Source organism: Notothenia rossii (genome assembly GCF_949606895.1).
Source record: "Notothenia rossii genome assembly, chromosome: 5".
NCBI classification, from domain to species: domain Eukaryota; kingdom Metazoa; phylum Chordata; class Actinopteri; order Perciformes; family Nototheniidae; genus Notothenia; species Notothenia rossii.
The window spans coordinates 13149212-13166393 of NC_136903.1; the positions used below are offsets into that span (position 1 = coordinate 13149212).

Here is a 17182-nt window from a genome sequence, read left to right on the forward strand (position 1 = left end):
AAATAACAGATCATTCTACAATACCTCAACAATACTCCATAAAAACCCCATAGAGATTTTAGATATTTCGACAATTTTATTAAAAGGAAAAGGCTGGAATATCACATTGACTTCAGTTCTCAGAACCTTTGCCATGACAATTAAAATGTCCCTTATGTGCTTCCTGTTTCTCTTGATTGTCTTTAAAAGTGATTACACATTGACACATACAGTGAATTAATCTGATTGGACATGATTTGGAAAGTCTCTTTAAGGTCTCACAGATTATAATGCCTATGTGAGGGAAAAAAACAAGCCTTGAGTTCAAAGGAACTTAATGAATGACGTTGGAGTACAGATTTGGGGAAGGCTAGGAGCAGATCTGCTGCACTCGAGGTTCCCATAGGCACATTTGAATTATTTTCGGGAACACGTTTAGAGCAACCACCACTCCACCGGGGGCGGACTGCCAAACTGAGCAATCGGGGGGAGAAGGGGTAACGAAGAAGATGATGGTCACTAACGATGAGCTCCAGGAAACATGAAAGAAACTTCTAAGGACTATGAGAATGAAAAACGAATTTTTTGCAGTTTGCAATCAATTCTTACCATCAAGTCTAAAGGACGTGAGGTAAATGACACATAATTCAGCTTTTTGTAAAAAATAAGATTCGTCAGTTTATATACTCAAGGTTTATTGTGAAAAGATGCTGCATTTAATCATATTTTAATAAACATAAAGAACAAATAAATAAGGTAAAGTAGATCATATAATTGTCCCTCTGAGATCTAAACATTATAGCACTAAGTCAACAATCAGAACACTCATTATTTGTGTCCTTTTTCTTTATTTTTATTCAGTGATTCATATCAATCCTTGTTTCGGGTGACTCAGTGTGGACTCATGCGTGGACCATATAAGACACAATGTCCTGGCTTTGAATGAGACTCAGATTTGTCGTTACTTTTCTGAACCCAAACCCCCCTCTGAGTTCTATTTATAAAAATACTAATTATAGCACCTATTTAACTAATAATGACAATATTAAGCATATAAATACGAAATTGAAATAGCACAAAGTAAGCCAGGCAAGAAAAACATAGAAAGCAGCATTTCACAGCCTGACTGACTTCCCATTGTTAAAACATGAGCAAAGTGAGATGTGTAGCAGGCTCGACAACCGGTGCACCCAAACGCCCCATGTTCTTGATTTAGTGGGTATTACAGAACTGATTTATATTCATTATGCTACTCCTATGGATTAAGGCCAGCCACACAGTGTGAGAGCATATTATGTTGCGTTTGCAGCTTTCCTGAAACGGGTTAGTAATTGTTCTGAGTAAATCCTGTATTCACACAGGTGCTTATGAGGGAAATGATGCATGTATACCTTGCAGCAATCTAATAGTGTGTTCTGTGCAGCACACTCCTGCAAAGTGTGAGTGTTGGCGAGCGTGAGGCCTTGTACGTTATTTGTCCAAGCTGTCAGTGTTGATGACACGGTGGAGCTGGCTATGGTCGACATTGATTTAATAAGGAAGAGTTGCCGAGCAGTATGTGTTTAACTAGCAGAGTATTTGTTTCCAAAAAGGGCAGCACAATCTATTAGATATGAATAAATATTTCATGCCACACAGAATGCTTTTCACCAATTTCCCTAACATGTAACCCGACCTTCAGAAAGGAGTGTCTTTTCCACAAAACATGTACAAAGGTCAAGTGCATTTTATTTATAAACAACATCACAGGGGTCAAAGGTTTCACTTCCTCACAGTCTCTCTTTACAATCTGGCTGTATTTGACTTGCCTATAGTTTTGTTAAAAATGCTAAACCCCCTTAATCCTTGGCTAGTTTCCCCACATGCATATGTACACACCTGGAAACATCAATATGAAAAAGGTTAACGTTTATTGGTCTACACAAATCACAGAAATAAAACCGTATTACTGAACACTTTGTTCTAGAAAAATGGAATGGACAATAACTAAAAGGAAAACCTTGCAATATAATGCAATTCAATAAAATTACAAAACTAACTTTCAGACAAAATCAACTAAAATCTTTTATAATCAAAATGTTGGAAAGGATTGGATTGCATTACTGTGTTTTATAAGGTTTTCCACTTATTATGTCCATCTTCAATCCATCAGTCAATGAGCCGATCTGCTCTCACTGGGCTGCAGGTCGGACCCCTCGGAGAGACATGGGCGTGTAGATGGTCTGCGTCCTTAAAGAGGCAAACAATGACAACCATGGCAACTTCTTGTTTTTTCCTGGAGGAGGTCACAGAGGCAACACCCTGCTGTGCGAGTTGGTGCTCAAGGCAGTCAGCCGGCTCCTCCTGTTCAAGGTCTGCATGTTGATGCTGACATCAGTGTGAGCGTGAGGTATGAATTGACCGCACGACAACACCTCCAGAGCGGCGTCGCGGAACTGTTGGACATAAAGAAACCAAATGCATGAGCTTTAATTTCACATGCAATTCAAATCGATGTTACTGTGCATGCCTTTCCATCTAGCAAGCTCCCTTTCTTTGGAATCAACTTCCTGTTTTTATGAGGGTGGCAGACGGTGTCCAAACTTTTAAGAGTGTGCTGAAAAATTTCCTTTAAAAAAGCAGATAGTTCAAGCCGGTTTAAGATTAAGTTGGGTACATGTTATGGTATTTTTTGTTTTATTATATTCTTATTCTCATTTTGGTGTCTCATTTCATTATATATATAAATATTTATTTAATTATTTAGTTTGTTATTTGTATTTTACATTCTATCTTGTCTTTTATTATTTTATTTTCATTTTATATCTCCTTTAGCAGATTGAGACAAGCTGCTTTGTGATATTTCGCTTTAAATGAGCTTTGAGTTGATTTGATTTGCAACTTCACAGCTGCTTACCTGCTTGTTGGTAAGGAAGTAGATGATAGGGTTATAGACAGGGCTGGTTTTAGCAAAGTACATGGGTATGGTGGCGACCAGAGGAGGGATGTAAAGCTCCGGATCCACAACGACCACCACTGACAGCACCGTGTAGGGCAGCCAGCACACAAAAAAAAGAGAGATCATGGCCAGGACCATAGTGATGGCATGGTCATTCTCCTTCTTGCTGGAACGCCCACCCTGCAGCTCCACACTCCTGTTAAGCTGCGAGTAGAAAGGAAATGTGACTCCCATTAAAGGCTAACAGCTCCATTTAGTAAGTAGGTGGTTAATTGCAAACACAAGTATGTGGGTATGAGTTTTAAATCTACTTCTAATGGTGTTAAAGTGTAATGAATATACAGAAGCCATTATTGGGCCCACCTTGTTCATGGATTTCAGCACTTTGGAGTAGCAGTAGATGATGATTATGACAGGCGAAATGAAGCAGAGCAGTGTGTAGAGGATGAGGTAGCTGTAGTTGCTCCACGACCGCTCCTCCCATGCCAGAGAGCAGGACGTCTGGACCCCCTCAGGTCCGTAGGAGCTCCAGCCCAATAAAGGAGCGACCGCCCAAAACAAGCAGAAGAACCAGACAAGTAGCAAGCCAAGGATGCTTCTCCGCATGCTCATCTTCAGACCCTCTCTGGGCTTACACACCACATTGTAACGCTCGTAGGCAAGCAGCGTCAGAGTGCAGAGAGACACCAGACCTAGGAAAGAGCAATTCATTAAAAAAAAAAACTAAGCTTAAAGTCAAACTACTCTTTTTTTCTGGAGATGTTCACTAATTCTCATGGAAGCTCTCAGAGAACTGTGCTTGCATCTTCAATATCTCCATAACAAATTGAGCGAGCTCCATCCACTTAGAAAGCTATGTTGTTGAAAGCTCTGAAAGAAAAGCTACTGCGTGTGCTTTGAATTGCGTTGAAACTTTAAATCAGAAAAACACATTTTTCAAGAAAGAAACATTTAATTGACAACATCTGATAAGAGCAGAGACATTTTTAAAAAGCTTCAAGCTGAGCCAAAACATAAATGTGTTTGTGTAGCTACAAAACATACTGAGATAAGGTAAAGTGAAAGAAATAGATTGATATTTTAGCCTTACAAATTGTGTTTATTGTGTTTCTCAAAGACAGACCCCAAAGCACAGAGAAAAAACAACTAAATTGCTCACAAAAAGTCCATATTGCACAAACTGCTCTCTCCAAAAGAAATGGCTCCACTTACCAAAATAATTGACTGCAAATCCCTGGAAGATGCAGGCTGTGTGTCCGATAAAGAGATGGCCTTGGTAGTTGGTAATGGTGACGACCAGAGATCCGCACAGGCCGATCATGAGGTCAGACACTGCGAGGCTGAAGATTAACACGTTCATGGGCTGCAGGAGAGACGGGTTCCTCAGCATCACGGTTATCACCAGACCGTTGTTGAACACCGAGAGCACTGTGTTGATGAACATGAGGAAAGCCAGTATACTGTAGCCCACCCGAGGGAAGATGGTGGACGTAACAGTCACCCCCTCGGCGTAGATGAAGCCAGGATGTGTGCTGGAGATGGACGGCGTGCTGTTGCTGTACTCCATGATGCCTAAATGAAGTTCCGCCTCGAGTAAACCACTATGAGGCCAGAGAGTGAACCCGCCGGACACTGCGTCGTCGATCTTATCACATCTGATCCCTGATAAACCAGTCGGCTTTGCTTATTGTCAAAGGTCTCAGATTGTGCACCTGGCTGATGGAGAAAGCCTCAAATGCAATATTGGAAATTGGTCCGTAACACGATTTGAATGGATTAATCCCACTGCTATAATGGTAATTGGAAAGTTGAGGGATATTAAGGAATGAATTAGTACTGAACATTAATTTAATGAAATTATGAAATACGGTTTCCCTTTAATATTTATACAGCTAATAGAAAAGGGAAAAAAAGAGCACAGTACACAAACGGATTAGACATTCAATAAATACACACCTGCTAATTACATAGCAATTACCAAACCATATCAATTTGCTTTAGAATAAGAAATAAGCACTTGGCTCGGATCATTAATTCATTTCTACTTTAATAAATAGTGAAAAAAAATACACCTCATTATATTACACTCATAATTCACGTTTTCCAGACATTTATCAAATATATTCTTCTCGTGCATTCATCCTAGCACGTGTGAAAACATTTGACTTCTGCAGAAGTGTCAAATACAAGAAACTCAATGATGCCTCAACCCTTGTGTGGTGTTCATATTTTTGTTACCCGCTGCCTTATGGGCTTCAATTCAACACAATCAAACTATTTTATGTTAAAATAATCAACAGATTGTTACGGTTTGGGAAAGGTAGGACCCAAAAGCAGACTACAAAAAAAGGTAAGTTGGTCTAGAAAACAAAAGCGAGCTTTATTTTAAAAGCTGATGGCAAAAACATGGCATAAAACACAAAGGAAACACAAGGAAGATACAATACCAAAAAGCTGACTGTGACTGACATGGAGGGAGACAAGAAAAACAAAACAATGAACCGACAGGGGAACACAGGGAAAGACAAGACTAAATACAGAGAGGGGTAATCACGGGACAAGAAACAGCTAGGCAGGGGAGGTAGAAACACAAGGGCAACAGGTGAACACAATTAGACAGACACATCAGGGAAACTAACGACAGGAAGGAAAACACAGGGAGAAGGACCAGACAAGAAACAAGGAGGAAAACATGAGACAGGGAGAACAGAACAGCAAAATAACCCCAAAACTAGACACAAACCCTGACACAGATGTTTACTTCATCCCAATTACAAGCAATATAAACAGCATATATGGTTAATATTTGCCCTTTTACATTTGTTAGATCACATTAATGAACTAAAGTGCAACTAGTTTTTTATAGGGGGGTTGCAAGTGGAGTAAACGTCGGATAAACTGTGGCGCGCTTACACTAATTGCGCCGCATAAACGCATAATAGTGCGCCACATTTGCGCTTCAGATGAGGTGAGGCCCCCTCATGCATGCACCTGTATGGCACGATACAACTCAGACTGGCTTACCTGTACGTCAATAATGTGGAAAATGCCATAGTAAGGATGGATGATAGGCTTTTAAAAAAAGTTAGCCTATTTATTATTATTTTTATTTTTTCAATGCCATGCCGGTCGACCGGTCGATCGACGTAATGGGCACCCCTGCTCTACACCATCAACTGGTTCTCTCGCTTCCAAAGTCATTTGCAAGGCCCTCTGAGCAGGGAATCTTTTGGCCATCTTGATCAGTTGTGGTAAGGACCCAAACTGGCAAAGCTTTATGTAGTGTGTCTCGCCCCAAATTTGCAGCTGGGATAGAGTGTGGAAAAAATTAAGATTGGTTCCCGCAAGACATAATGCGGGAATGTGAGAGCAGACAGGTGTCGGTGGTTGAATTCATCAACAATGTTGCAACCTTGTGCGGGAATGGCACACACACACACACACACACACACACACACACACACACACACACACACACACACACACACACACACACACACACACACACACACACACACACACACACACACACACACACACACACACACACACACACACACACACAGGGGGTGTACAGTGGGTGGTCATTGAGCGCGCGCGCACACACACACACACACACACACACACACACACACACACACACACACACACACACACACACACACACACACACACACACACACACACACACACACACACACACACACACACACACACACACACACACACACACATATAAATGGGTAGGGGGGCTGTACAGTGGGTGGTCATTGAACATTTATTCTGATATATGTTTTTCACAGAAAATGAGCCAAGGCCATTGAGTGTGGGTTTGAAAAAATAATTTATCATATCATTTTTCTTTAACTAAATAATGAAAACGGGTCCCACAGATCTGAACACCATACAAGGGTTAACAGATCAAATAGCAACTCCTGTGCTAAATATAGCAAGAATTATCTATTTCTTCCTGAAAATATGAACATTTCTCAGCAACCTGAGACATACAAGCTGTGGTGTAAGAAACAAGTTCAGACAATCATATACCGAGATCTCTGAACCTAAATGTGCAGCATGGCCGGCAGCTTAAAATGAAATGAACTCAGATGCAAAACATTTAAAAATATTGATTACCATAGATGACATGTGGCTGTAACTAACATAAACACATTGTAGTAATGGGAAAAAAGAGAGTAAGGCAACAGAGTTTGTTATGCAAATGGCTATTCATGACTATTTCACCGTCAGTCTCTTATAACAGATGCAAAGGGCAGAAAAGCAAAGTTAACATGAGAGGGAAGAAATGATGTAACAAAGATCCTTGGTAGACATGATGTGTGACTGCCCCTTATTGTTTAGACTGTGTAAATGCAGCCTTTTCTCTCAAACACACTCAAGACAAACACACAGTGCAACAGTAACACATATACGTAAACCTCAAAATATCAGTGCATTCAATGTCTCAAATTCTGTGCGATTAAAAAACATGTTTACTATGTACTGAACCACATCCGCTGCTCCTCCTGAATAGTTTGAGAGGAAATATCTAACTAGTCTAATAAATATTACCGTGATTGTTTCCAATTGTACTTGTGTGGCATCTTCTAAAATCCTAATAATTTTCTTTTTTTTATAAATAGATCAGCAATGGAGATGATCCTTAACTATATTTTTAAATTCTATCTCCCTCTCTTTCTCTCTAATCGGACTCTGCTTTAGTCCCCGGAGCTGACCGGGGAACACCAGTAGGACTGTGTTCAGGCCAGAAGGGGGACTCGTGCTGCAGGGGGGTGCGGCGAGGGAAGAAGGTGTGCTGGAAGTCATAGTTGAGCAAGCAGCTGATGGAGGGCATGTAGATGTCAGCAAAGCGTGAGAGTCGGCGTGAGAAGTAGGTGGGGTTGTGGTACGTCCGGAAGAGACTCCCGAACTGAGGGTTGAAGATGTCCTTCGTCTGTGCTCTGCCATAAAAAAATAACATTGATAGCGTCAATAGTAGATAAGATCTGTCTGCAAGATCCCAGATTTTCGAGATTGCCAAAGTAATTATATTTAATACCTCATGTCTTCTCTCTCGCTGATCCACTCCTCCACGACAGCTTGAGATGCTGGATCCCTGTGAACCTGTTTGGGTAAGTGCAAAATGTTAGACACACAACTCTTGGAATAAAGACAAAAAGGGAAAGACAAATGTTTTGTAAAGTCTCCTGACCTGCATCTGTTCAATAAGTCCAGTCAGCGCCTGTAACCAGGCCATCATGTGCACGTACTCCTCTGTGTTCATGATCTTAATCTCCTTCCTCAGCTCAGGGATGATGGCGCCCGTCCTCCAGCCATGTTTCAGAGTCAGATCCTGCAAAACAAAGCACCAGAATTGAAGAATTTACCCATTCGTTGATACACGTTTTTTTACATTTAGGGAATGAGAAATAATAAATGTAAAGGAGGGGTATAAACAACACACAGTAGTTGGAGAAATAACACATATCATACAGTACAGCAGCCTGAATGTGTCATCATCACAATGATGATTAACAGGTGGGACATCTATGAGATTAACCTTGTCTATACCAGCCATACACACAGCAGCACAACTGCAATGTCACACTAAAGATTTGCTTTTGAAATTGGCTGCAGTATTGTGCTTAAAGCTCAAATAAATAGGTGACCAGTACAAATTGCTAACAGCACCAATTTAAACATTTAAGACTGTAACAAGTAGGTAAAGTAGGGCGACTGAGAAAGCCTTGCTGATTCAGTGAAGTGAGAAGATGTTTCAGGATTCTGCTGTGTACTTAAATATAGCTGCATGCTCTGTAACTCCTTAGCAGCTCCTGCTTCTTCTCTGTGTCCAATTGCAGTAACAATCTCCTCAATGTCCATCTGTTGAGCTGTGGCGGTGTAACACCATGTTCCATCTTTCTTAATAAGCAGGGCGACATGTTTGACAGCCGGCTGCCTGCCACCAGCAAGACAAAGATGTAAACTCCGTATTTCATTATCACCATTTACAGCTGATCAGATACATTCAGTCGTTATAATAAAAAAAGACAATGGATCTTACTTTGTGATTTATCGAGATGAGGGGCTGCTTACATCAGGTTGCTAGGTTACGATGTAAATTAGGTGCAGGGATGCCCACTACTGTAGATTTGGTAGGTGTCAGGAGACAGTGACACTCATTAAAATGCCTGTCAACATACTTTAATATTGTGTTAATATTGTCTGCTTATCTGTATTATTGTGTTGCATTGTTGGAGAAGCCTGTGACCTAAGATTTTCAACGACATAATTACTCTGTAGCTATGTTAGTTTGACAATAAATAACCTTGAACCTTGAACAAACCCAATGCAGTGCTACAGTGATTGTGGTTTAATGCATTCCTAACCAGTTATTTTAGAATCTTTGTTCTGTTTCTAACATCCGCTCAGTATCTCATTATGTGCTCTTTAACAGAGCGTTAAGATTGAGACTGTTAACTCTGCGTCGGGCCTTTAAATTCAAGAGAAAAACACTTATCTTAGATGGAGCATGGCCAAAGCGGGGTTCCCCTCTTCATGATATGGTAATCTTTCATTGTACAAACTTTTGTTTAGTTATAATGAGCACTTTGTTGTGTTCATGCTGCTTACTGCCAAGTCACTGTAGATGTGATCACCAAAGTAGAGCACTTTGGATCCTCCCCAGCCGGTGAGTCTCAGGAACTCATAAAGGTTTCCCTACAGGCATCAAACACACACAAAAAAAAAACATATATTTAAAAAAAGCTGTATCCAGGATTACTAATACAAAACATTTAAACTAGCATGCATGGAAAACCACCTGTTTGTAGATCTTCCCTTTCTCCAACTTGTGAATCCTGTCCCACAGCAGTGCACCATTGTCTGTCACTCGTCTGAAAGGTCTAGAGAAAAATACACAGAGAAGAATATTAGCCAATGTTCATTCTCAAACAAACATGCACCTTCTGTGTTACAGTATGAAACAAAGTGTACTGGTAACTTCTGGCACAGTGAGCCCTCTAGTGGAATATTAAAACACAGCATGGACACAGTATGCCTTGTCTTGCTTACTTCCTCCTGTCGTTAAAGAAACCCGGTTTGTCGGCCTGAACGATGACAATATCAAACAGGTCCCGCCAGTCCTTCCCTACGATAAAGTTCATTCCTCGATCCCTGGGAAAGATTAAAGAAAGTATCTTGTCAGCAACTTCTTAAAGCTCGTCATGAGAATACGGTATCAAACATTTTGTGAATCAAGTTTGACCTTACAAGATGATCAAAGTCACTGACAGGGAATTACAAACACTTGCAGCCCTTTGATGTGTGGTTGCCTATCTATATGTTGAATGGCACTAATTAAATATTAGCACGTCGATACAAGATATTTTTAATTAATCACAGCAACAAGCACTCGCGCTCTGTTTCCTCACACTTACACAAAGTCAAATGGGCTGTTGGTAATGAGGAACATCTTTTTTCCATGCTCTGCCAGCTTCTTCAGAACAGCATGGCTCTGCTCGGCATAGCAAATGTATTTCCCTGAGAATTAAGAAAAACAAAGATAGTGTGCAGTGGATCATTTGGACAGTCAAAACTGCTTTTTATTTGCAAATCAGAGCCTCATTATTTCCGTATTAGTTTCACATGACTTGTCAACAATTCAAAAGGTCAAACTAAGTAAAGCAAATCAAGGAACATTACCGATATCTGCCTCCACTGCGCGGTACATAATGCCTTTGACGTGAACATCTCTAATGGCTTCCTGTGGAGAGGAAAGAGCAAAGCCAGTCATGACTTAATGTGCCAATGTTAGCATTCAGCTCCAGAAGCAACACTTGCTCAGTTTATAAACGGTTGACTTGGAGGCACAAAAGAAAGTGCACCTCTGAATACTAATTAAATATGCAAAAAGCAGACAATAGTTGAGTTACTTTGGTGACACAGTGAGAAAGTTTCTCCGTGTCTTCACAAGTGTATTTGAATCACTGAACGAGTAAATAGACCCTTCTTTGTGAAGTTGTACATTTAAGGGCAATTTTAAAAGAGGTTTATCATTTACAAAGATGATTGGATGAATGCAAATATAATAAGTAAACAAAAGGGGTAATGCTGGATAATAAATCAAGCATGGCAGGGAAAAATTAGATTAAGCAGTCTGTCCTTGGAAGGATATGAGAGGCACTCGAGGAACTGAGAGAGTGTGTGTGAGGGCTTTTAATGACAGCGATCTGTCAAAAAACGCTGCAGTGTCACACAGAATAGACAGGACCAGCATGACAGCTGCCCTCAAAGGCAGAACAAAGCGCTGATTTCTCGCCCCTCTCATTCTGAAGCGGCAGAGCCACCAGAGAACAGACGCAGATGGCTGGAGGCGGACTCACTCGACTAAAATTAGACACCGGTTTTCAGAGCTAAAATTAAGATGTGATTGAAAGGCTGGTCGTGTATTACATCACATTGCAAACATGTAAACGTTTATGTAAATGTGGCTGGATTTTATTTCTTATTTCTTATTACATGCATTGAACCCTGGGAGATACAATAACTGGGAAAATGAGTGCCACTGAATCAATGTAATGCAAATGTTGTATGCTGAGTTTCCAAACTGTTTATCAAAGAAGGTTTATTAATAGCAAGACAACTCACCTTCACGTCTTTGTAGAGATGCACTGGCTCATAGTCGATATTGTTCCTCATGAAGAAGTCGTTGACACAGGACAGCAGGGTCATCTCAGGCAGGGAGAAAATGTCCATGAACTGCTTCATGGTTTGGCCATGGGAGCTCTGCAGGACAGTAATAAACAGCATTATATTGTGTTGGTTTTATCTCTCTAGCGCCTGTCGTTTCATAGATAAGAGAGGAAATGATCACCTTGCCATAGAAGTCGCTCATGTTCTCTAGAGGTACATGGCAACCTTCATACATGGCAATGACTTCCTCATCAGGAACTGCATCCAGACCTCTGATAAAGAAACACAAAATAGAAAGTCCTTAGACAAAAATATAATTCATACTCTCATTTGTAGCGTCTGCAAACAACTACACGTGATGATAAACCATAGAAAGGCTGTAGGTTGTGCTAGGGCTGCTCGATTATGGCAAAAATCATAATCTTGATTATTTGGGTCAATAATTGATATCACGATTATTAAAAACGATTATCCATTTACTTTGAAAACATACATTTATTGGAGAAAAAAAATGTAAACAGTATGTTTTCAACAGTTGATTACCCTGAACTCTAAGTAGCCTATAATTCAACTGAAAAAAAAAGAAGTAATTTGAATTTTTTTTTTTTTTATATTAATAAAAAAATTATCGTTTTATTTCGATTACGTTGTTTTCGTAAACGTTGCAAGCCATAATCGTAATTGCGATTAAAATACGATTAATTGAGCAGCCCTAGGTTGTGCTGTCTTAATTGCTAAATAATTGTGTTTAACTGTCTAAATCTGTAGCCTGTAGAGAAAAGCACATTACACTCACAGTGTTGTGTTCATTTTACATTTCACAGTGTATCACTCTATAGCTCGATGTGAGGAGTAACACAATGCAAAGTCACCTGTAAACAGTTCCCAACTGGATGTAGTGAAAAGCATCTATCTTCATCAGCAGTCCCTGTTTAAAAGGATTAATGTTCAACAAAATGTATCATTAATAAACAACACGTTTCGGTACAATGGTTGTAAAGAATATCAAATTGTCAATTTCTGAGTGAGAAAAAAAATAAAGATCTTCTCACCTTCTGCACATCATAGTGAAGTCCTCTCACGGCAAAATTAGGAATATACTCATAATCTCGCAGACCCTCTGGATACTGATATAAAAGGAAATCAAGATATGTTTTTAATAACAGAAAAAGCACAAGATAAACTGAATATTAAAACAATTGAGCAAAGGAATAAACCACAAGGTTAATACATAAGTCAACCTTCAATATGTACTGTAGGTAAAGAAGCTGCTGCTGTATGATAAAAAAAAAACACGCAGTTTAAATGCAGGGCGAGTATTTTTCCTATTTTAACCAAAGCTTTTCAACCTGTAGCTCTCAGTAGCCTCTCTCTACTGTATAGTGCATGTGTATGTGTCATGTGTGTGCATGTTTGTGGAAAAACTGAGTGACCCCTCAAGGGAATAATAAAGAGTACCTTTTTTAACACTACTATAAATCTCTTAGCTACAGGATATCTTGGGTTATTACTATACGAGACATTCTTCATGGCAAACATTAAAAGACATGATTCTTTATTGTCCTGTTTTGTGTTTGGTTCATTTAGTTTACAAATACATTTTAGCTGTAAATAATATTTCTTTCTGTATCTGGAAAAAAATACATTTTAAAGAGCTAACTTTTAAGATTCACACACTTAACAAACACACACCCTGTGGTTAGTGATAAGAATATCCCGTGCTATGTTGAAGATTAGGGTGTGGAGGTTCCTGGAATAAAACGCCAGGGTGTAGTCATAGTCGAAGCCATAGACCTCTGTGTCTCGGAGGCTCATCTCATTGTTGGCAAAAATGGTGTCAGGGTTGACTGCATTGGTGGTAATGGCTGGGATCAAATCTAAGAGGAGAAAAACAAATTATTCTGCAACCTTCTTCCATCTGGGTACTTTATATATTGCTACGACAGGAAAGCTTATATTGGGAGAGAAGTGCATCGATCTTGTGTGGTATATAAATTGTTCTGAATAGGTGTCTGAATAAAGCCAGAACACACCAACATGCACCACCCCATTAGACTGTCAACTACAGTTTAATCCCATTCAAAAAAGATAAGATAAAATGGATCTTTATTGAACCCCATAGGGAAATTCAGGTTTTATAGCAGCAACAGCATAAGAAGGAAACACATGAGAATATACATGTAGCGCACATGAGAATATACACAGGGATATTACCAGCACTTTCTAATGATTGAAGGTATGCACGATGTATACTTTCAGTGTTCAGTAACTTACTATGCATAATTCAGGAGAGCACACTATTACATGTAATAATTCAAACTTTAAAGAACAGGCCTTCACGGTTCGTTCATTCTCTAGTAAAAAAAAAAATACAAGTGGAAAACAAAAATAGATTAACTGTGTTGTGATGTAAACATTAAATGTTTGACTTTTTGGCCACATGTGGGAGATGAGTAGTTTTTACTTGACCTAATATATCAGATTTGTATATACAAAGTATTTAGTGACCACGATTTTGATCAATATAAGTATTCATGGCTGGGGTTTATGTTAGCAGTGCACATGTAGAGAATGTGTTTATTGTTTACAGGCTGTAAATGTGATGCTGTAGAACTGGTTAGTGTTCTAGTCTGCTGGAAACATGAGTTATAACAGGGTTACAGCTGTCATTGCATTGTATGATAGTGTCCCTACCTCCAGTCTGCCTTTTGGTCTCATTGTAAACAGACCTGAGCCTCTCGGTCATGTCCTGCCCGTCTGCAGAGCTGCTGCACACACATGCTGCGTAGTTTGTGCTTCTTGGTGGGTGTGACAGGAGTTTACCGACCCCATGCGCTACTGCACCGAAATTCCGTTTCCATACGAGAGATGTGAATGGCGGATGGTGTAAACTCTGTAATACATTACAGAAGAGAGACGCCTTCTGTAGAAAGTCCTTGTGCTTCAGGATAGACGCCAGGGGTGAAGACAAGGGCGCCATGACTGTGCTCTCTGCAGGGCTTATCGGGTGGAGGTCGCGGTGGACTCGCAGACAAACGCATGCACTGGACGAGCTCTTCTGTAAATAAAACCGAATATGTCGGTCACTTTTGCTCACTACGTCACTTCCGCATTTGTCTACGTACCAGTAAAACCAGCCAACCAGCGAATCAGAAGCCGGTGCGTCTGTCTGGAGTCCAGTCTCCTCCTACTGAGCTGCTGCAATATTTGAACAGAAAAAGTGGTGAGGACAATTTCACCAGATTTAACATCAGCATAGCAGAAGACAAAAGATTTTCCCCCACCTGTGTGTTGAACCATAGACTGTATGTGTTGAACCCATGGTTGAACCTCGAGCTCCTGCATGAAAAACCAAAGCATATAGACCTCTGGATCACCAATATGTTTTTAATACATCAAACGCCACAACTATTAGTCTTGCTGTGATGTGATTTTGAGTGAATGTGTAACTTTATGCACACGACGAGAACACAGGTATGGAGGGCATACATATACAAATAAATGCAGGAATAAATACAGGAATACAAAAATACAGTATATATTCGAAAAAAAACTGAAATAAATAAATGTGGAAATAAATACAGGAATAAATAAACACAAGAAAAAAACTATAAGTTGAGAATAAAACTGAACACACATTATACATCTTTAATGTATTTCTACATTTATTTTCACTTGCATTAATATATGTATTAATGTGTCACACAGTGTTGTTTTGTTTGGTAGCCTTGTACTCTGTGGATACTACATTAATAACAGATGTACTTTAAATTTCTCTGAAAGTACACGTGTCTTTAACAATCTCTTTGAGTTGCTATCATATTTTATTTCATTTCCTCTCACCAGTCTGTATAAACCGTAAAGCCCCCTGAGACAAAAGTGCAATTTGTGATATGCTTGATTGCTAAATAAATACATTTGGATTGACGGATTTGGCTCAGGTACACTTCACTTCAGAGCCCTCAAGAGCCATATATAAATGTGTATTGGTGTCAAAAATGATGTTGCTATTAAAGGTTTTGGGAGGCAAGATGGCATGTGTGGATGAAATGGTGAACATCGCGTGAGTACAGAGTAGTACAGAGTATTTTACTGGAGGCCCAGCCTTAGGTAGACCGTAGACGCCCTTCCCCCACACCTCCGAGGGACGTGACAAATATTTGTATGGCATATAAAAAATATATATATAATAATACAATAATATTAATAACATAATAAAAATAATGATATAAATTAAGAAAAAAATAATAAATAAATAATTATTCAATAAATAAAAAATAACAATAATATAACATAATCATAATCATACAAACTAACTTAAAACAATATATATAAATAAATATAGTATGAAAAAAAAAGGAGAAAAATAAGACTTAAATACATTATATATTTTCTTAAATGTTTACATAAAACTTGAAACTTGAAAATAATAATTACAATTTATTTGGCAATTGGGAACAAAGATTTTCTGTTTGCTGATTTAAGAAAGAAACACACACACAAAGGTACAGGACTTTTTATGTTTTCATTTCCTTTATTATCTTTGTGAGTTTTCATGTATTGATAGATGTTGTGTCCTGGCCAGCCTACGTTCCTGTATATAGGTCAGCTAGCAACACCACACCCATAGTAAGTACTATTTTACACCTGTAGTGGGCTTTTATAACCAGGTAAACACCAATGGCTTCATAAATATACTAAACACACTAATCAGACAGGCTGAGCAAGCAGTATTCTAATGTGCACATTTGTATGATACTGTTACAAACTATTTATCCATAACCATGTGTTATTTCACTATGAAACAATCTCAGTTTTCTACACAATTGTTTAGCAAGTGTTTTTTCCTTCATTTCATTTTACTAACAACGACACCTTGTGGATGAAGACTAGTTTTTAGATTAGATTAGATTAGTTTATTGTCATTACAAAATGCAAGCACAGTGTAACGAAATTAAGGAGGGTCTAACCAGAGTGCAAAACAGTCAGTTGTATAAACAATTATCAGAAGTATGTACACAATGAATGATACAAAAATAAAGGTAAATAGATGGGAAATGTATAAATAAGTGATGCCGTTAATATATTCATCATTCATTCAGTGCGTTTCCACAACAGGATATCTGACATACTGCATCCACACCTTTGAGGAAAAGGCGATGCAGAAGACAAATACTATACCATATACGCCTACGTAGATAAACGTTACATCATTCAGACTAACATAGACGGAAACAGGCACAGTTTTACTTCTCAGGCATAAACAAAACATGCAATGTCACCCAGCTTCTGTGTCACCTGGCTGTGACATTGCATGAGAAAATCAAACTTTAACTAACGTGTTGACAGAGATTTATTTCCTCCATATTGAGTGGTACATTTAGGGAAGTGATTTGCTGATTACTCATTCTTGTCCAATGATGTCTGGCCACGATTTTCGGGTCCTGACATATGTTGAAGAATCTGATTGGACAGCATGTACCAAATACTCTACGGTGATTGGTCGAAGGTAGTGCGTGGTGCGCTGCCATTGGTCGGTTGTCACGGGTTTAATAGAGTGGGTTCTTTCGGTGC

The 17182-nt window shown here is 39.2% G+C and overlaps 2 protein-coding genes across 5 annotated transcripts; both read right to left on the reverse strand.

The window, feature by feature from the left end:
- Nucleotides 1-1693: 1693 nt before the first annotated feature.
- Nucleotides 1694-6339, reverse strand: LOC307041811 (parapinopsin-like). Of its 4 annotated transcripts, none has more exons than XM_079685352.1 (5): nt 5942-6339; nt 4130-4705; nt 3281-3609; nt 2876-3121; nt 1694-2414 (listed from the first exon to the last, which is right to left on the reverse strand). In XM_079685352.1, the coding sequence occupies exons 2-5, from the start codon at nt 4482-4484 to the stop codon at nt 2265-2267; spliced, it is 1080 nt and encodes a 359-aa protein (XP_079541478.1). In that variant the 5' UTR covers nt 4485-4705; nt 5942-6339; the 3' UTR covers nt 1694-2264. The 4 variants fall into 4 exon arrangements, with proteins under 4 accessions (XP_079541478.1, XP_079541476.1, XP_079541477.1 ...); XM_079685350.1 differs by having other exon boundaries at nt 4130-4809; XM_079685351.1 differs by having other exon boundaries at nt 5365-6339.
- A 403-nt stretch (nt 6340-6742) lies between these two features.
- nt5dc3 (5'-nucleotidase domain containing 3) lies at nt 6743-14724 on the reverse strand. Its single transcript, XM_079684050.1, has 14 exons — nt 14303-14724; nt 13301-13485; nt 12661-12735; nt 12481-12536; nt 11790-11880; nt 11564-11701; nt 10619-10679; nt 10354-10456; nt 9989-10090; nt 9738-9819; nt 9548-9634; nt 8127-8267; nt 7974-8038; nt 6743-7875 (listed from the first exon to the last, which is right to left on the reverse strand). Exons 1-14 carry the CDS (start codon nt 14586-14588, stop codon nt 7617-7619), a joined length of 1731 nt encoding a protein of 576 aa, XP_079540176.1. The 5' UTR covers nt 14589-14724; the 3' UTR covers nt 6743-7616.
- Nucleotides 14725-17182: the final 2458 nt, after the last annotated feature.